The 20,463-nt window shown below is 39.5% G+C and overlaps 1 protein-coding gene across 1 annotated transcript in view; it reads left to right on the top strand.

Annotated features, from left to right (window-relative positions):
- Positions 1-20,463, top strand: part of DNAJC10 (DnaJ heat shock protein family (Hsp40) member C10) — a 30,718-nt gene that overhangs the window by 6,759 nt on the left and 3,496 nt on the right. The window contains exons 5-21 of the mRNA XM_066635180.1: positions 971-1,053; positions 1,933-2,064; positions 3,074-3,167; positions 3,390-3,467; positions 4,587-4,630; positions 5,185-5,322; positions 7,318-7,407; positions 10,732-10,845; positions 11,633-11,747; positions 12,020-12,147; positions 13,020-13,136; positions 14,319-14,420; positions 14,919-15,074; positions 16,340-16,473; positions 17,836-17,889; positions 18,566-18,713; positions 19,614-19,733. Coding sequence (XP_066491277.1) covers positions 971-1,053; positions 1,933-2,064; positions 3,074-3,167; positions 3,390-3,467; positions 4,587-4,630; positions 5,185-5,322; positions 7,318-7,407; positions 10,732-10,845; positions 11,633-11,747; positions 12,020-12,147; positions 13,020-13,136; positions 14,319-14,420; positions 14,919-15,074; positions 16,340-16,473; positions 17,836-17,889; positions 18,566-18,713; positions 19,614-19,733 — 1,847 coding nt within the window. The remainder of the gene's footprint in view (positions 1-970; positions 1,054-1,932; positions 2,065-3,073; positions 3,168-3,389; positions 3,468-4,586; positions 4,631-5,184; positions 5,323-7,317; positions 7,408-10,731; positions 10,846-11,632; positions 11,748-12,019; positions 12,148-13,019; positions 13,137-14,318; positions 14,421-14,918; positions 15,075-16,339; positions 16,474-17,835; positions 17,890-18,565; positions 18,714-19,613; positions 19,734-20,463) is intronic.

The raw sequence follows: 20,463 nt of genomic DNA on the forward strand, positions 1-20,463 counted from the left end.
AGGTATGCACTGAAAAGTTTGTTAAATGGGTATGATAACATGTGGGAGCAGGAATGCAGAACTTATTTTTGTTGCTGGGCAACTAGACACTGAGACAAGAGTTATTTCATGTATAGCACATACAAGTACTTCGATCTCTATGCAGTTATACCTGTAAGGGGTAGGTTTCCTTGTGCTGCTGGATTCCCTTCAGATCTGTGTAGAGTCCGTCCATTGATGTGCTTCTGTTTGAGATGAAACAGAGAAAAGTACCTCTTTAGATGAAGCTTCCTCCTTTAGTACGTCGTTGTCATTGTTTTTTGAAATGTGAATTTCAGATGCAGTATTTAGCCTGCGTTGTTGCTTAAGAGTGCCTTGTTAGACCAGACCAGGGTTCTTCTAGTTGCATATTCTGTATCCCACAGTGCCTAGCTAGATTTTTCTAAGAAGCTCATGGAGGCAATGGCCTTCTTCTCTTGCTTGCAAACGGCATCTCTTGTACGTGGAAGTTCATTTAGCTATCATGGCCACTGACAGGCAAAATTCTGGAGACTGTGTCTAAAGCCCTTTTCCAGCTTTTTTCTTTGACTTTATGTAAGTCACTCATCACTATACTGTGTTGCAGTGAATTCCATAAACTATGTTGTCTATAGTGTTCTGCTTTTATGGGTAAAAAATAGAAATAAAAGCAAGACCAGTGTATAGTCACAGCAGTAAACCTTCAAGGAACAAACATAAAAGCAACATACTGTATATGAATACAATATTTTTAATAGCAGCATAAGTAAACATTCCTTAAAACAGTAGAAATTTATTAAAACATTTTAAAGCCTGTTGAAACAGCAACATTCTTCAGTAGACATTTAAAAACAAGAGGATTTCTGTTGGGCCTTAATAGCTAATCTGTATGCACTCTTCTCTAATTGTATTTGACTAGATATTGATCAGTTGTAAAAACTATAGCATAATTTTGATTCTTCTTTTTAAAAAGATGCAGCTGTTACTTCTGGAGAATTGTGGTTTATAAATTTCTATTCCCCTCGATGTTCACATTGCCACGACTTGGCACCAGTGGTAGGTATTGCTGATTGTGTACCTGCTACCAATGAATTTACATCACAGCTAGTTTAGGAGGACATCTGAAGGGATCAGTTGTGGGGAAAAGGCAGTGACCTTTAGCAAGAAAGCTATCATCTAGCCAGTGACCTGACCCAGGGATATGTCAATATTTGTGTCAGACTTTCCCATTCTGTTATGGCCCTAGTTTCTTGCTTTGGCAGTGTTGAAGAGAATCACAGTCAGATCTGCCTTCCTTCTTTCTTGCGTGAGCTTTGTAAGAAATTGAACTGGTAATTTGCAAGATGCAAGGAAGAGACACCAGGATGCAGGTCTCTTGTCTTTTGTGCTCCCTCAGGCATCTGGTGGGCCACTGTGAGATACAGGAAGCTGAACTAGATGGGCCTTTGGCCTGATCCAGTTGGGAGCTTCTTCTGTTCCCCTGCATATTGAGAACATGGGAGGTGGAGCCAATTATAGGTTCTTGTGAACAGGGCCACCTCTAGCCCATACAATGCCTTTGTGCATATTAAAAAAAATGACTTTGTGTCAGTAGAAAAAGACACCTCTTCTCTCTGTCAGAGGTTACATTCCGCCAACATTCTTCCTCCTCCCTATGTGAATGGTGCCCCCTTGGTTGCGGCTCCCTTGTGCACTGTGCAACCTGTACAACTGTACGGGGTGGCCTGGATGCAAGGAAATAAAAGTGGTGAAAAAGTCATTATTCTCCTTTGTCTTTCTCTTTTTAAGGCAGGATTTTAACTGTATAGTACCACATTTGCCTGCTGGAGATCAAGTATTTAAGAACCCTCTCTATAAAGCTATTCTGATAAATAATCAAATTGTTTTGGTCAGCAAGCTAACTGAAATAATGATTTTTTTTTTCCAATTTTTAAGTGGAGAGAATTTGCTAAAGAAATGGATGGATTAATACGTATTGGAGCTGTCAATTGTGGGGACGACAGAATGCTCTGCCGAATGAAAGGAATTAACAGCTACCCAAGCCTGTATGTTTTCAGAACTGGAATGGTAAGTAAGCAAATAGTTGTCATAATTGGATATCCCTTTGCCTGCATGCTAGAGTTCCAGAGACAACCCTCAGAATTACCGGCTTGGATCCTTTCATAAGAGAGGAACCCTTCGTTTCTGCTCATTCTGTTTTCCCATTTAATACATACATAAGGTAATTGGCCCCTGGAAGCAATTTATCTGGCTCCTGTTATAATTGGGATCTCCCAGCTTAATAATTGGGCTCTCTCATATCTTGAAAATATTTACAGAATTGGCATATTTTGTCTTCTCTCATTTGTGGTTAATTTTTTTTTTTAAAACCACCATACAGTTCCACAGAATTTGGCAAGAGAAAACTGTTTCAACTCTGAAAAAATGGTTAACAAAAATGTGGTAGCTGGCAGAGATATCCAAGCTTACAGAGTACATATGCCTGAGGGATAGCAGAAAACAAACATTTCTGCAGAACTAATCTCATTAGTTTTATGAAAGGAAGGCATAATAAAGATATTAATGCTTATCAGAAGTGTTCACTGTTATATGCATGTGTCACTTTATAATTAATTTCTACCATATAAATATTTATGTGATAGAAAATTAAGACCAGGAACTGGTGTAGCTTACAAGTGTAGGTTTTTGTCCTGATGGACAAAAAGTAGTAGTCATTATGGCTATGTGCTTCCTGTGGGTTCAGTGGTAGTTTGAATACCAGTTGGAGGGGAGCAGCAGTGGAAGAAAAGTATGTCTTTCTCTCCTGCTGGCAGTCTTCCCAGGGACAACTGATGGGGCCACTGCGGGAAACAGAATGTTGGGCTAAATGGGCCTATAGATTGATGCAGAAGGGCTTTTCTTATGTTGCAGAAAGTAGGTTTCTGAAGTATATGGTGCAATACAGGTTATCATTTGGAATAAAAAATAATTAAATCCCTCAGGTTGGATGGATGATCTAAATCAATTTGCTATGCATTGACTAGTACATGTGACCCCAAAATATTGTGTTAAGTGTGTGTTTCTTTTTTCCTTTTAGAATCCAGTGAAATATTATGGAGACAGGTCAAAGGAGAGTTTAATGAGTTTTGCCATGCAGTATGTTACAAGCACAGTGACAGAATTATGGGCAGGTAAACTTTGCAATCATAATATTGTTCACTTGCATTCAAACCCCGGAATCAAATAAAAGGTGAGGTATAATTTAAACTAATGGTCCCTTTCCTAAATGTATTAAAAGTGTAAAAGATAAAATTATTGCCATAAGAAGCAATTTCTGCTAAGTTAAACTTCTAAATAAATGAAAATGGAAAGTGCTATCCCTTACGTATGGATTCTGTGTTTTTATTTTTCAGGAAATTTTGTTAATGCTGTTCAGACTGCATTTGCTTCTGGTGTTGGCTGGTTAATTTCTTTTTGCACTGAACATGGAGGTAAATATGTATTCTTTTTGAGCAATTAATTTTAAAATAGGTTTGTAAGTTTTCTTCTTGCTGAAGAAATTCTGCAGAGTCCTTTCTCTGAACTGGAGGAAGGAAATTGGAGGATACATCCCAGGGAATTTAAATATTCTAACACCCAAATATCAAAGCAAAGAAACTGATAAAGAACAGGAAAATACAATACATTTTTGTTGTTACAGTTGCCTTTCAGACAGCAACTGTTATCCTGCACATGCCCAATCTTGTCTGATCTTGGAAGCTAAGCAGGGTCAGGCCTGGTTAGTACTTGGATCGGATACCGCCTGGGAATACTGGGTGCTGTAGGCCTATACCATAGTCTTTCAAGACTGAAGGTTGCCAGCCAACCATTTTTGCCTTTCAGAGAGTAGAATTGTTTTTAATACACTGGCAGCCCAATGTTAACTATCTCCTCACACAGCAATGCAGTGGAGTCAACATGTAACATGCAAGGGAATTTTGGCCTCCTCTGGGTACAGGGACATTTGTTCCCTTCCCTGAGGTAAGCCAATCACAGGATGCACAGGTCTACACGTGTGCCAGGTCCATGTGTGAAGGCAGATAGAGCCCACGAAAGGGGTTTGGATTCAACAGGAGCTCCTTCCACCAAACCCACCCCTTCCTAGTCCCGATCCACCTCCATCAGCGCCCATTCTAGCCATTCTCTGTGGACCTGGCGGGACTCTGCCAACTGATAGTGCTTGCTGGCTGCTTGCGGCAGCAGCTAGACCACGCACTCTGGCATGTTGCCTTTTGCGACATCTGGAAAGCGCCCAACACCACTAGAACACTTATTCCACAGGTGATCGTTTTCTGAAAAGAGCCATCTTGAATATTTAAAATTGTTTAATTGTTAGCGGCTATGTCCTGTTAACTAATGAGGTAGAGTTAGTTAGCATGCACAAATTGTTTACTGTGCAGTTTATCCTTTGCAACAGCATATACTTTCCTGGCTGTCACTGGAAATCATCACCTCCCATTTTTTTAACATTTTGGCTGAAAGCTTTTAATTGTATGATTCCACACACATGTAAGCTCAACCACTGTAACAAAAACCTTGTGTCTCAGTCTCTTATTATTGTCATTCTCTAGATTGTTTGCCTTTTGAAACACGACTTAAATTGGCCGGCATGCTGGTAAGTAGTATTGAATGAATTTACAACAGCCTGTAATAAACTGGCCAAAGTTAAGCCGTTCTAAGTCCCTTTTGATTTCAGTGGGTGGGAGCTTAAATGTACATTTCTGCTGAAATGGATGGGACTTGAAACTAGTCAGTATTTTTCTTGGACACGTGGAGTCTTTGGAATCTCAGTGGAATCTTTGACTGCTTCCTTTTGAGACATGCTGCACCAAAACTGCTTTTCCAGCTTTCCTCAGTTTCAAAGGAGGTTTGCCATTTGGCAGGATGGCATCTAAATCTTTCTTGGGCATGTGGAATGAGTCATGTGGCTTTTTGGATACTGCTGTCAAGTCCTGCCCATGGTTTTTCAGATCTTTCTATGGGGGAATTGCCTTATACGAAACAAACCATAAATTGAATGGTAAAATGTATTTGTGTACAGGAATTTCCTCGTAGTTGAATATCTTGTGTGAATTAAGTGTTGCCCTCAAGCATCCTATGTATGTTTGTGAACACTGTCTTCTCTCTCTGCATTTTCAGTTTTCACTTTTCCTTTTGTTTCATATATAGGAAGGCCTTGTTAATGTAGGCTGGATGGACTGTACCACCCAGGGTGAGCTTTGTGATAACTTGGATATCTCATCTAGCAGTACAGCATACTTCCCACCTGGAGCCACCTTAACTAATAAAGAGGCAGGCGGTGTTTTGGTATGAGTTGCTTTACAATTGGTTTGCACATACACACACTGAGGTGGTGAAGGAAGAAGTGCCTTTTATAAATACTTTTTTACTCTCAATAGATGATGATTAGTTAATTTGTATTTTGATGGATCATATGTTTCTGGCATTCAGAGAAATTAAATTATGTACATTGGAAGATATACATGTGTTATCTGGATATCATAAACAGGATTGCACATTTCTGTATTATCCTTTCACCTAAATTCTGATGATGCTGAAAATGCACCTTCGCCACTCAAGGGTATGGCACATTCAGATAATAAAACACATTACTATGTGACAGAGAGCACTGGCTAAAGATTTTGCTTTTATCTTTGTCTTTAACTGGACAAATGAGTTTGTATCTAATGTCTCTTGCACGAGTGTGCTATGATCTGAATTGATATAACAGAAACTTTAACTACTTTCACTTATTTTAAGTAATGAGCTTAAAAGAAAGGTCATGGTCTCATTGATTTCAATGAGAAAGAAAAATGGGAACTTGTTGAAAGCTGTTTTGTCAAAACCTGTAAGAACTGAGCCATATTAGCTCTGCAGTTGATTGTGCTCAAGTTATTAAGCACTAAATGCCTGCATGCTCAGTATTCAGAATTGTTCGTTCTTCTTATCTGACAGTATCCATTCCTGTATAAATGTGCTCTACCAAATATTGTAACAGTTACGAAGATCTGAATTCTGACATGCCTCTTTTCTATTCAACACAAAGAAAGTGTTTTTAGGATTTGGGAGAAATGTAGAATAAATGCTGGTTCGAGTTGATACAGACTGGATGCGACCTCCAAATACAAGTCTGAATCATTCAGTGCTGGAGGTTCAGGTGTGCTAGACACACTATAGCATATTGTTCTTCCTTTTAGCACATCTCCAGGCTGTTGCACTAGACTGTCACAAGATTAGCAGGGAGGCTCTGAATAACACACGTCAAGTCATACAGTAAATGGACGTATCTATAAAGCATCAGCAATTGATATCCTCCAGGACTCACTAGTCCCTTAAGTGATAGTGCTCACTAGCCCCTTAAGTGATAGTGATAGGGAATCTTCTGTCATTTGCACCCACTTCTGGAGTCATTGCAAGCAGCTCCTGAAATGCTTGAAGGATAGGAATGTGACAGAAATACAGGCAGATCCCCAGGGGATCCATTCCAGTCCACAGATTCCACAGATACAGAGGAATCATTTCTCTGCGCCCCTCCCAGTGCCCATTTAGTTTAGAATCTTATCGGGGCAAAAATGTTCTTCAGTATCGGGTTGATAAAAGCTTTTGAGCTTATAGCAATGTTAAGGCAGGCTGCTGGCAACCTAAATACTTGAAAAACTAAAGCAACACTAACAAGAAGCAGTTAACTTCCTGCCTCCAGTTAACATCACTCTAGTTTTTTCAAGCATTCAGGCTGCCAGCAGCCTGCCTTGCTATAAACTTGAAGGCTTATAGCGACCTGTATAGGGAAAATCACTTTCACCCTGCTAAGGTTCTAAGTCTAAACGATAGTAATGGGAGCAGGGCTGGATCCACAGATATGGGGTTCCACCTGTACAATAGAGTGAGGCCTCCTCATCTGTGGGCTTAGTATCCATGGATTTCAGTGTCCGCAGATGCCGAGCTCCCTGCTGGAGGGCCTCAGAGGACCTCCTGGACATGACTGAAAGTCACTTCTGGTGTGCACGGGAATCTTCAAGTCATGTCTGGGAGGTGTTCTGAGGCCCTCCAACCACAAATTTAATTATCCACAGAATTATTTATTCATTGGGGTCTTGGAGTGGATCCCCCATGGTTTCCAAGTGCTTGCTGTACGTGGCCTAGATGTAAATAATCTTTCTTGTATGTTCATTCATCCATCTTCTCAAGCCTTTCAAGACAATGCAGTGCTTGTCTTGACATGGTTTAGTGTTTGATCAGGTTTCATTTTATAAAATGACACACTTTAAGATGGCATAAGAGTAAATTATTTTTCCCCTCTAGTTCCTTAGCTCCTTGGATGCAAAAGAGATATATTTGGAAGTCATGCAACACCTTCCAGACTTTGAAATGATCTCTGCACCTATGCTAAAGGTAAAGGGCATTCTGATCTAGACTCTTAAAGATCTTTCAGCTGGAGCATCTTAAATCTCTTGCTGCTGCCACCGCCCCCCCGATCTATTTATTAAGTACTTCGTTTTTCCCAAGAGATCTTCATAGTTCTCCTTTAGCGATATAGTGTTTCATTTTGCCCTCAGATTGCATTTCTTTTGTGTACTTACACCTACCATTAAGGTGAAAAATACAAGTAATCCAGAGTCCTGTGTGCTAGCATGGACTTTTAATTCTGTGGTATGAAGAACTGAAATTCAGTGAACTTGCTCAATGTCACATTCACTTTAATACTTTAAATTGTATGTTTCAAGTTTATTCCTCCCTCTGCATATGCCTGCCTGTGGACAGAGTTCCATCCATGTGTACATTAAGAGCAGGTATACAGCAAGTAGCAGAGATAGGACACGATCATGACTTCAGCTATCTAGTTTGAAGTTAATACTGTGAATGAGACATATTGGTCATGAGTTTGAACTGAATATACTCTCAACCCTCTAATTCTGTGATACCTTTCTTTCAAAACAATTGTGCAACTAGTTCTGCCGTACAAGCACGGATGAAATGCTTTGGAGATTAACACTTTGTACCCCTAAATTGGGGTCCTCTGAAGTGCATTTATGCTCCTAGACCAAGGGTCTCCAAACCTTGGCCCGGGGGCCAGATGCAGCCCACAGCAAGCCTCTTTCAGGCCCGCAGCCAACGTCTTGTAACCTGAAAGCCTCTGGCCTACTCAACTGAACATGACCAGAACTGTGCTCTGATTGTGTCTGGAGGGTGTTCTGAGGACCAGAGAGGTGGAATGAATGAGCCCATTCTTTCATTTATTCATTCATTTAAGTTCCATCTCTTATTTATTTAAATTTTATATTTAAATTTTTTTCCGGCCGTCCACACCACACCAGATATTTGATGCGACCCTCTGGCCAAAAAGTTTGGAAACCCCTGCTGTAGACCAGGGGTGTCAAACATAAGGCACAGGGGCTAGATGCGGCCCATGGAAGCTTTTTATCTGACTCTTAGGCTCTCAGCTGCTGAGCAGTGCTGAGGTATTACTGCTGAAAGGGCAGCTTACATGAAAATTCAGCTCTCCCATGTCTTGAAAGATTATCAAGTTTTGTGTTTTATCTCTTCTGTCATTTGCAACTAATGAGTTCCTAAGTGAGAAAAAGTCATGCATATTTTTGGTTATGGCAAGTTTAATGACATCACTTCTTGCCTAATGACATCACTTCCGGCCCTCAGAAGGCATCATGAATGCTATTCAGCCCTCTGTATGAAAGTTTGACACCCCTGCTCTAGATACTGTGTGCAATACCCAGTGGATATTTGTCCTATATGAGTGCTGCCAAGCTCAGTCATTGAAAGCTTGCAGAGAATGGCCAGATTTTATCCTGTTTTATCTCCTGTTCATGGTTGTTTTTTTTTTGCAAAGTGCATATCTTGCCATCTACTTTTAAATTCTATAAATAGGTGTACTGTCCACATACATAATATAAATATGCTGTGATATTATATATGTAGTATACTATAGTATGTGTACACACACTCACAAACTATAAATATGTGTACATCAGGAATGCTGTCAATATTAGGACATTATACAAAGGATGCAATTCTGTACTTACCTACCTGCGAGTAAGCCCCAGTGAATGAAGTGGGGCTTGCTTCTGTGAGGATTGCACTATTGTCGTACCCTTGAGCTCACTCCCAGGGTTTTGGGGTGCTCAGAGTTGTTGGTTCTGAACCCTAGAGCCCTCAAAGATCCCTGTTCGGTAGTACTGCCACCACTCTGTAAGAGCCAGTGCCTCAGTCCAGGGACACCGAGACCCTTTAGGCTTAACTATATCCCTTGCAGGCACTGAGCACTTTCTTTACTTAAAGTCTCAGTCCTCAAGTTTCTAGTCCACAATGAGGATTTTTGGTAGCTTGCTGAACAGCTAGGCAGGATTCTGAACCTTTGTCCCCAACAGACAATGAACCAACATGGTAAAAAGATTTTTACTTTATTAAGTACATAGGGTTACAGAAAGTTACAAAAGGCAGCAAATGCTAGAGGCATAAAACTTCTAGGAAACATATCAGCATAAAACAACAAAGCTAACTGGCTAACTCTATTATTCTCTAACGCTCACCTGGGTCAGCTTCTTTTGTAGATCCTCAGTTACCTATGAGGCCACATGGTCCTGGCGGGGCAGGATGTGCACCCACGCCAAAAGACAAAGGGCCCCCTTTGGGCTTTGTTCTTATACTTCTCATGCCAAGAGGATGGTGTGACTCTCTACTCATTTCAAACTGCCCAATCAGAACTCTTGGGGACAGAATCTTTTCGAAGTGGGGCTGGATGCTATTAGTTCTCTCCCTCCCCTCTAGGGATTCCTGGGCGCCTCTCTGGCTACTGAGGTGCTACATTTATCACCTTCCATGAGTTGTAAATACCTTTCAGCTAGGATTCCAGCCATTCTATGTTACTGGGTTACTTTGGTTCAGGCTTTGCAATGCTACTGGGCCTGAACTGCACATATTCATGACAACTATTAATCATGGAATTATACTTGTGGGATTATGGGTATGTTTGTGATCGTAAAATTGCCATGAATAATTTCATGGCAATGTTGAGCTTTTTGGAAGGGGAAAAAAATCTGTGGTGTTTATTTAAAACATTTGTACTATACTTTTCCAAAGTTCATGGTGGCTTACAGTAGTCAATGCAATACATATAATTACAGAATATTCAAGATGTGTTTAAAATGCACAAATAAAAAAAATTGGATTTTGGGAAAATAAAATAAATAAATTTTGGATTTTAGGAAAATACAAAACATTCTTAGAAAATTTTGGATTTTGGGAAAATACAAAACATTCTTAGAAACCCAGAGTAGCAAATGGCGGCAGCAGCATCTCAATAAAAACCCATAGATAGTGATAGAAGTTACCTGGCTGACCTTGGGCCAGTTGCTGTCTCTCAAGCCTCACCTACCTCCCAGGGTTGTTCCAAGAGAAAAAGAGGCAAAGAACTATGTACACCAGCCTGACCTCCTTGGACGAAGGGTGGTATAAAAATGTGAAAATAAAAATGGCATACAATAACTACAAATACAGAGACAGCAAAAAACATTTATGCTGTCCAGACATTGTAAAGTCCAACACCTTGTATTTGCACAAGAAAAAATCCATTCAATTTTCCCCCCAGCTTCCTGTTTTGATTCTGCATAGAAGAATCATTAAAAAGTCTGAGAAATGCAATATGATCTTCTTATGGATGTAAAATATAATCTTATTTTGGAATTGTCCTCCCTTTGTCAGGATCACGTGGCTCATCATCGGTGGCTGATATTCTTTCAGTTTGGTGAAAGTGGCAAGTCAGAAGATCATGATCTTAAAAAACTAAGTTTTCTACTTAAACAAGAACACATTCAGGTAAGAACAAGGAAACCTGTGAAAATTGATGGCTAATGTATGCATTTAACCTGGCTCATAAAAAGGCATTAAGGACAGTGGTGACTTGAAGGGAGAGTGACCTCTGCTGAAACCTTCCCCCTCTCCTACAAGGTCCCACAAGACATTTCTTAATCAGAGGGATTTCCAGGCTTATCTGTTATTTGCTTCCAGCCAGCTCCTTACACTTTCAGTCCTGGCCACATTTATGCAACCCTGCCTGCCTCAAACATGTATCTTATTTGCATGAATGGAATAGTGCAGGAAGCCTGAACTCTGTTATCTCCCATGTGGCTATCCAGAAGCTGTTTAACTTTTCACTGTAAGATTGGAGCATAAGCATACGCTGGGATGCTGAGTTAGCATCTCCAGAAGGGCAGCCTGTCTCTCTTGTACACGTGGGAATGGATCTGGAAATGTGCACTTCAGTGTTCAATTTCTCTAATTGCTTCCTCTAGGCTTCATGTCAGACCTGTATCAACCCCAGTGTGCATTGCCTGCCTCTCCCCAGCACATGTAAATTCTGACATTTTAGAAGTCTTGAAATGAATATATATATAATTTTCCCCGAGAAGCTGCATAGCCTGTTCATGAATCTTTTTCTAAGACATGTTCTGTATATTGTCACCAGTATTTGTTTTTTTTGCAGTAAATTTAGACAAACTTGAATAGCTTTTATGAATGCCATAAATGTTTTGCATTGCATAAAGTGGTCATTTATGTTATTTTATGGACAATTCTACAGATAAACAGGAGCTTCTCTTTGTAGGTTGGCAAGTTTGACTGCCTTACTGCACCAAATGTCTGTAACAATTTGTATGTTTACCAACCGTGTACAGTAGTATTTAAAGGACGGGGAATGGAAAACCATGAAATTCATCATGGTAAGAAAACTTTTGAAAGAAAACTTACTATTTTTACACTCTTACAGCATCAGACCTTCCTGACATAACTGGCTTAAAAGTATCAAAGTATTGCATTCCGGTTGGGAGACAAAAAACTTGAAATATTGGTTATTCTTCCCCAAATTGATTTCCTAAAGAAAGAAACCCAATTCTCACTTCTTTCCTCTCTGAACAACTTTATCTGGTCTTGCTCAGCAAAAAAATGCATATTTAAAACAGTAAACATCAAGTGTTTTGTGTTTTTTTTAAAGGAAAGAAGATTCTGTATGACATTGTGGCTTTTGCCAAGGAGAGCGTAAATTCTCATGTCGTCACCCTTGGACCTCAGAATTTCCCTGGCAAAGAGAAAGAGCCTTGGCTTGTTGACTTCTTTGCACCTGTAACTACCACAGTACCAAATACTTTCATAATTAAACACGTGGGGGTTTTGGTAGATTATATTTGTCCATGGCTTATTAATATTACTGGTAAAGTATTTTTAATACATTCTAGAATGGCATGTAGGGATGTTTTATATTGTGCAATGCACATATAACCCATTTTAGAATAGCTATCCCTTAATCAAATTGTAGTTGGAATCAGAAAGGGAAGGGATGCATTGGTGCATCTGTGGCTATGACCTGTTCTGCAGGAAGATTCCTGAGTGGACAATATTCAACTTCTTTGAAAACTTCCAACAGTCCATAATCTTTCTGGCCACTGCTGATCTGCTCAAAATAGTCTACTTGACAGTTAAATTGACTGTACCTCCCAACTGTGTGAACTGTTGTCTATCTTCATACAATTTCAGTCATCAAATTATTTGTTTCAGAGAGAGAAGGTAATTAGAATTTTCTCGGCTTCTAATGTCTAGAAGTGGGAGAAAACTGATTTATTTTTTCACGAGATTTTGATGCTTTCCAAAGTTAGAAGTGCAGAAAGCAGAGTTTGTTCAAAATTTACATTATAATTAGAAATTACAATTGCTTTAAAAGTGCTAGGTAGGTGAGATAGGTGGTATAGTATCAGCAGATGCAGTCATTACCCATGCACCTCCCATTAAATAATAAATAAAAACCAATTAAAACAGTTTTATTTTTGTGCAGATTTGGGTTTTTTTGTTTGTTTTTTACAAAAATGAGAAGTGCAGAAAGCAGTGTGGTGTGTTTTTGTTTAGTTATCATCACCATTTTCTCCCACTTCTATTAATGACTAAGAATTGTCAGTGGTTTGCAGTATTTGGTGTAAAATGTATGGTCTTCATCTTTTTAGTGGTGTCCTCCCTGCCGAGCTTTACTGCCAGAACTGAGGAAAGCATCAAAGCAACTCTATGGTCAATTGAAATTTGGAACACTGGATTGTACAGTGCATGAAGGGATTTGCAACATGGTAAACTGCAAGTATAAATATTTTTGTTCCTGTTTCTTTCCATGAAAATTGCAGTGTGTTTATAGCAAACTGTACATAGCCTGGGAGGGGGGGGCAAACCTCCAAATATTTGCCTCCCCGCACACCTCTAAACCACTAGCTTTTATTTAAGTTGTTCTGTACCACATCTTATGCCTCTAAGATCAGCAAACTAAATTCTGTGAACGTGGAGTCTGGTGAATGAAAAATCATAAAAAGCATAGGAAATGGGCACAGAATCTGAAAATGAGTTACTGGAAGGCATTTAAAAAGCACATACCGTATGAAAGGAGCTGAATTTTAAGATAGCATAGTCTGCAGAGAAACATAAAGAAATTTGTATTTTTTATAAAAACCTGAAAACTTAAATGTATGTTCCTTGTCTTTCTCTTAAAAAAGCGCAAAGCCACTTACAGTAATTAAAACTATAATCTTGCATCATTAGAAAATATATTCTCTGGACAACCTTTAAAACTACCCAACACTCTTCTTGGTGTTACACTGAAACATTTGTCAAGCCTTCCATATATCCTAAACTTTTGTTCAATTGAAGAAATTCAGGTTTCCTTTACTTTGTAAATACATATTACAGGTCCAGCCTTGTTATAAATGGATTTTTTTATACACGAATTTGACTCAACACAAATGGCCACTGCAAATGAGAAAAAATGTGCTGATCCCTGGAGAAGGGGAAAAATGCACCCCTTTAAAATGCTTTTCTTACTGTTGTGGAGATTTTTATCACAACATGATGAGAAGGGCCCTGTAAGTTAAAGGAAAACAGTCCTTTACAATAGTTAGAGAGAGGGCAGCCAGGGACAATCCATCAATCATTCTCTCTCCAAGCGACCTCCTCCCTTCCCCCTGAACATGTGAAAGAAAGATAATCCTTTTTAAGCACCTGGAGAGAGACTGATTGTTGTCTTAATTACTCTATCTTAACATCACAAAGGTCAGCAAGGCTGTTTTTGAATCACCTGAGCAAAGGGCCTTTGTTTTTTAAATTGATTTGCTGTAGTGTTCTGGGAATGGAACCCTCCTGAATAATGAGACTCAACCTGTAGTTTCAAAACAGAGGACCACATCTAAATGAAATGGCAGAAAGTTACTGAAGCTTGAAATAGATCTTGGCTATATCTAAAGGTTTTGTTTTGGTTTTCATAGCACAACATTAGAGCTTACCCAACAACTGTCGTGTTCAACCAGTCTAACACTCATGAATATGAAGGACATCATTCTGCCGAGCAGATTCTGGAGTTTATTGAGGTAATTGCACCAGATGTTTATGTAACTCTGTAAACTCTTTTAGGGTTCTGACCATCTGGAATAGGAAAGGGGACATAGATCAGTTGATAGGGTGCATGTTTTGCATACAGAATGTTTCAGGTGCCATCTTGGTTATCTCCAGGTAGGTTTGGCAGAGATCTTGTCTGAGAGCCATTGGCAGTCCATGCAAATAATACTGAGCTAAATGAACCAATTGTCTGAATCAGCAGAAGGTAGCTTCATATTTTCTGTTCTACCCAGTTTTCTCTAGTAAGAAAGATTACATCTTAAACTGTGATCCAAAATGTGTTTATATAAGTTTCACTGGAACAGATGCATGTGTTCAGGATTTATATATTAACACATGAAAAAGAGAGCTTTGTAAAGTACTGTATGTAAATAAGAGTTGAGTTTGACACTTTACACCCCTTGTTCCATCCTGTTATTGCTGAGCAAGTTCAGAAATTAAATGAAAGCTCTGTTCTGTGTATGCCTTAGGATCTCATGAACCCTTCCGTAGTTTCTCTCACGCCAGAGACCTTCATTGAGCTAGTGAAGAAAAGAAAGAATAACGAAGTCTGGATGGTTGACTTCTATGCTCCTTGGTGTGGTCCTTGTCAAGCTTTAATGCCAGAATGGAAGAGGATGGCCAGGGTAAAATTTCTTTGTGCAGTGTTCTGTGGTTTTGTTCCATGATGCAAGAGATCCATGGCATTCAGCAACAACTTTTCTACTGCATGTATGCATGCATGTGCATCCCAAAAACTGGATTTGTGTGTGTTTTGTCTGTCCTGTGATCCACATGGTAGCTTGCATTTGTAATAGGTAGGAACATTCTGCTCTTAACTGTACATCACGTACCCCCTGTGCACCTTCCTATCCTTTAACCACCACAACCCCATTGGGGCTGCTGCACCAAAAAGCCACACATCGTATCCAGCATGGGGGGTGGCAGAGCAGGAGGGTTTGGAAGGAGAAGGAAATTAAATCCCCTTACCCCTCTGTAAGCTTCCCAGTCCACAGTGGGTCTCCATGGACATGCACCTGTGATTTCGCTAGTGCATGTTCAAGGAGAGAGATAGCAAGAGGCTGCTAGCAGAGGGAATAAGATAAGTCACACACCATAGCAGTTGAATCTACGTCGTCCTGCAGCCTCCCCACCCTCCATTCCTCCCCCTCCCCCCTCCATTCTGCCCTCCTATTTCCCCCACTGGTTTACCTGTTTCAATAGGTGGACAGTGGTCCAGCGATGTGTGCAGGAAGGCGCTTCATCAGCATTCTACTCTACACACTCTGGGCTACTCTTTATGGCTGCTTTTCAGCAGCCAGTTCTGGCAGAGCACACCTTCCACCAGCAGGGTGATGGGGCTGTCAGTTTCATTAGTACTGACTAGAGAGAGAGTTTTGCTATCCATGCATTCAGTTAGAGGAAAGCATTCAAGAAAGCACTGTGCAAGTTCTAAATGGCAGTTTAAATACACTGTCAGGTTTCACTGATTTTTGTGTAGGGATTCTGGCATAAGAACTGCTTGAAAAGGAAAGTGTACAGAAGCGAGCAAACTCCTGACCTGATTATGTTTCTGGACATTTTCATGGCAATATCTTAAGACATTGGTTTACTCATAGATAGCCTATTTATCTGTTGGGTGCTGCATTTTGGATATATGTATGAAACTCACTTGCTTTCAAACATTTTTCTTTACCTGGAGGAAGCAGAAACATACACATATATTCTATGGGCTCATACTTCTGTTCCTTCGTTGGAATAAAAGAGATCCGTGTGTGCATCTTGTCAAACACTGGTCATTGTATTAGAATGACAGGATGTTTTGACAAGTAGATTAATGCATTTTAATGAATCTTTGGACTTCTGATTGCAGTCATTTTTGCAACTCATCTTAAATGCTCTTGTGTTACAGTTGCTCAATGGACTGATTTCAGTTGGTAGCGTGGACTGTCAAAAGTATTTCTCTCTTTGTCACCAAGAAAATATTCAAGGCTATCCTGAAATAAGACTCTTCCCACAAAAATCAACTTCATCCTACCAATACTAGTGAGTAACACAGTTTTTTTTATTAAACTCGTAGCCTGTAAAAATTAAAACTTGCATTTTGTTGGTGCACTGGTAGGAAACTTTAAATTGTCCAGCAGCTTGCACCCTGGTTTTTCATGAAGCAGACTTAAGCCATTTTCTTTACACTGAAATAGTGATGATTGAATCGCACTTTTTAAATTCTTACAGGATGCAAGTGTGTTATGTGACTTGGACTAAATCTAAATGATACTTATGTCATTATAGTAGATATATAGATAAAACCTTTATTAGTGTGGAGACAATAATACAGGAGGAGAAAAGGACATTAAGTTAAAATTGTCATAAAGATACAAACGCAGTTAGTTCATTTGCTATGTAGGTTGACTACCAAAGCTATAAAAGAAGCCTCCACTTCGATCTTTCCATCCACAACATCATTTAAGATAAAGTGGATTTTTTTGGCTTCTAGCCAAACTATCACCTTTGTAAGAATCTATCCTAAATACTTAGAACTGTTATCAAAGTAAAATAGACAATAAACATGTGAATTTGCCTCTGTTTCCCCCAATTCACAAAAAAGCATCTCTTAATTGCATGGGATCCCTTGAAATCTTCCAAATAGAGATGCCGATGGAATAACATTGCACCTGACCAAGGAGTAAGCTCTGTGTTTTTGCGGGCATTGTAGATCATATAAATAGGCAGCTATCTGGCCAGGATTGAAGATTTGTGGGGGATAATAATATGGCATCATCAGCACAAAGCAATGTTGAGACACAAGTGGCCCCAAGTTTGAGGCAGTGTCCCTCCACACCATCCAAAGAGGTAGTAAGATCATTCAAAAACAGATTAATCAAAAAAGGGGCTAATATACAGCCCTGTTTAACTTCCCCTATTGTTGGGAGTCTGTGCTGTTAATTGCCTGTCCTGGAACATTAAATTTGACAGGTTATTGCAACATGTAACTTCCTGATAAGGAATAACAGACATTTATCAATCTTCAGGTGGTTACCTGAAAATTCACTTGAAAATTTGGGTTGCTTATAGTGTTATGTGCAGTTTCTGTGGCATTCCACTTCAAGTTTTCTGTGACAGATTTGCAGCATTTTGTTTTGTAACAGTGCCTTGGTATCTCTAGAAAACACCATTTTTTCTTTAGAGTAGAGAGAGTGTGAGTGAATGTGTGTGTGTCAGAGTGACATTCACATTAGTTTGGTTTAGTTAGACTGTGTTATACTTTTTGCAGAACTGGTTCCACAATTTATTCCCATGGAGAAATTCATGTGGATAACCTTATGTCTAAATTGATTCTGTAAAGCTGTGTGTAAAGCATGCATCTCTTTCAGTATGTTTTAATCTTGTCTTTTGTTCTTCTTACAGTAGTTACAATGGCTGGCATAGAGATGCCTATTCCCTGAGGAGATGGGCACTAGGGTGAGTCCTGTCAAAGTTTGTTCAATTAATTAGACAGTTCAATTGCTGGAAAAAGTTCCCAGCAGCAGTGACAGTGGCTTGCTTGTGATCAGATCACTCCTAATATTCGAAGAGCATTTTTAACACATAACAAATTCTGAGCTTTCAATTCTGTAAGCTTTCAATTTCCATTGAAGCTTTCAATTTCAATTCAGTTCTGAGTCTTTCGAGTGAAAATTTTCTATTCTGGGACATATTAAAAAAAATATGCATTTGTTTATCCAATGTGTTATATTTTTAGTGTGAAGCTATATACAAGATAGACGGATATATCCTTTCAGTGAAATGAATTTTATTTGTTCAAGCTATTATGGTTCAGTGTTTCAGAAAAAATCCCTTGAAAGGAATCCTTCGGTTCTTGTTAAAGTGAAAAAGAAAGTGCTTGTCTGAAACCCAGATAAAAATATGGTTCTTTCAACATTTTGACATCTGTTTTGATCAATGATATTTGGGTTTTCTCTTCCCCCCCCATTCAAAATGAATATGATGATTATCATGATAAAACTCTCAAAACTGAAAAAACTACCAGCTTTTTATATAATGTATCTGAAAGTGGTCACTGTGCTTTATGCTTAGATCATTAATTTTGGAAGTTTTGGGGATTAACTGAAACTCTTGGGTCTCTCTCTTTTTCTAGCTACTTACCTCAAGTGTCTCTGGATCTGACACCTCAGAATTTCAACGACAAAGTTCTCAATGGGAAAGAACATTGGGTCATTGATTTTTACGCTCCATGGTGTGGCCCTTGCCAAAATTTTGCTCCAGAGTTTGAGATTCTAGCTAAGGTAAGTATAATCTTCCAGAGCCAGTAAATTGTTTGTTTTAATAAAAAACAAATCTTAGCATTTCAAATGTATCCAGAAGGTAACCTCAAATAAACATTTAGCCTTTGAACCTACATGTAGCTGTTATGCTTCTGACATATTTTTTTCAGGAATACCTTACAGGAGAGGTCTCCAAACTGGAGACAGCTGCATGCTGGGAAAGGCTTCCCAGAACAACGGCTCCCTGGTGAAATTACCATGAGCGCCGCATGAACGGCACTCATGGTAATTTCACCAGGGAGCCGTTGTTCTGTGCTGCTGATCTCCCCCAAATTGCACCTGGTCAGCCATGTCTGCCCAGAAATCTGGGCATGATGGCTACTGGGGTGACCGAACCCGGAAGTGGCTGACCGGAGCACAGTTCAGAGGAGATCGGCAGCATGAAAAGGAGACTCCCGCATGGAACGGTAAGCATGCGTGGAAGGGATTAGACAGGGCACCAGATCTGGCCTGCAGGCTGCAGTGTAGACAGCCCTGCTGCCTTAGAAGAATGAAAATGTTGTGTGGTGCACTATCTTGATTGACCTTGAGCGATGCTGAATGCATAGCTTCTAGGCGGTTTTCCACCAGCACTCAGAATAGTCCATGGCCTTGTTGGCAAGAGGGCACAAACTGAGAAAAGACAAAATTTAAAGAAGAAGTATCTTCTTGAATTCTGAAATAACTAGGAAAAGAAGATAGCAGGGATGTGAACCAGTGAGTTTTCAACTGAAGGAATTATCCCCATAGAAGCCACACAATAGCATCTTTCCCTCTTAAAAGTTGTGTGGTGAAATGTTAAAATGATCTATGAAAAGGACTATTCAGAATTGGAAAGGATGTGATTTCTGTGATCTCGATCTCTCTCTCTCTCGCTCTCAGACTGTCAAAGGAAAAGTGAAAGCTGGGAAAATCGACTGCCAAGCACATGCTCATGTTTGCCAGTCTGCTGGCATCAAAGCATATCCAACCGTTAAATTTTATCCTTATCAAGGAGCAAAGGTAAAAAACCCTAACGCTTTTCATATCATCAAGTAATAGATTGACCCTAGTCTCTCCGTTTTGTTCATGAATGCTGTTTTCTGCAATTGCTTTTTTTCATCTTCATGTAAGTAATACAAATGAGTGTCTCTGTGAACCTTTTCCAAGAGACCGCTTTCTTGAATTTTGTGTGTGTTGCATGGGTTTATACTCTTTTGGGGCAACCCCCCTCCCTGGTGTGGAGCAGAAATTAGAGGAACTTCTTTCTCCTCATCAACCACTGTACAACTTGGGATCATATACGGTAGTGTTTATTTTGGATATTACCCTTTATTCAGTCAAAGGATAGCAAGCCGTAACCTTCACAGTCTATTTCTCACTTTACCATAGCACTATGGAATTTGTTTCTCCATAATGTCAAAAGGGTCCTTAGCGTACATAGCTATGTTATGTCACATCAAAAGTCGGTATGTATTGTTAATAAAAAATATCGTTGTTGTACCGTCCATGTATATTGTAAAATAATAAATGGACAGTTTCCTACCCCAGTGAAGCTTACCGTCTAAAGCAGGAGTGGCCAAACCATGGCTTACAAACCACATTTGGCTATCGGAAATATGTTGGCTGAGCTTTTTGCATAAAAAATTAATGTAAAAGGGAAATTTTCAAATTTTACAATTATTTACTGGGTATAAACTGAGAGCCTTCTTGATTAAAACAGGCTTCATGTTCATGGTGACTTTTAAGAATT

The sequence above is a fragment of the Tiliqua scincoides genome, chromosome 1 (genome assembly GCF_035046505.1).
Source record: "Tiliqua scincoides isolate rTilSci1 chromosome 1, rTilSci1.hap2, whole genome shotgun sequence".
Taxonomy (NCBI): Eukaryota; Metazoa; Chordata; class Lepidosauria; order Squamata; family Scincidae; genus Tiliqua; species Tiliqua scincoides.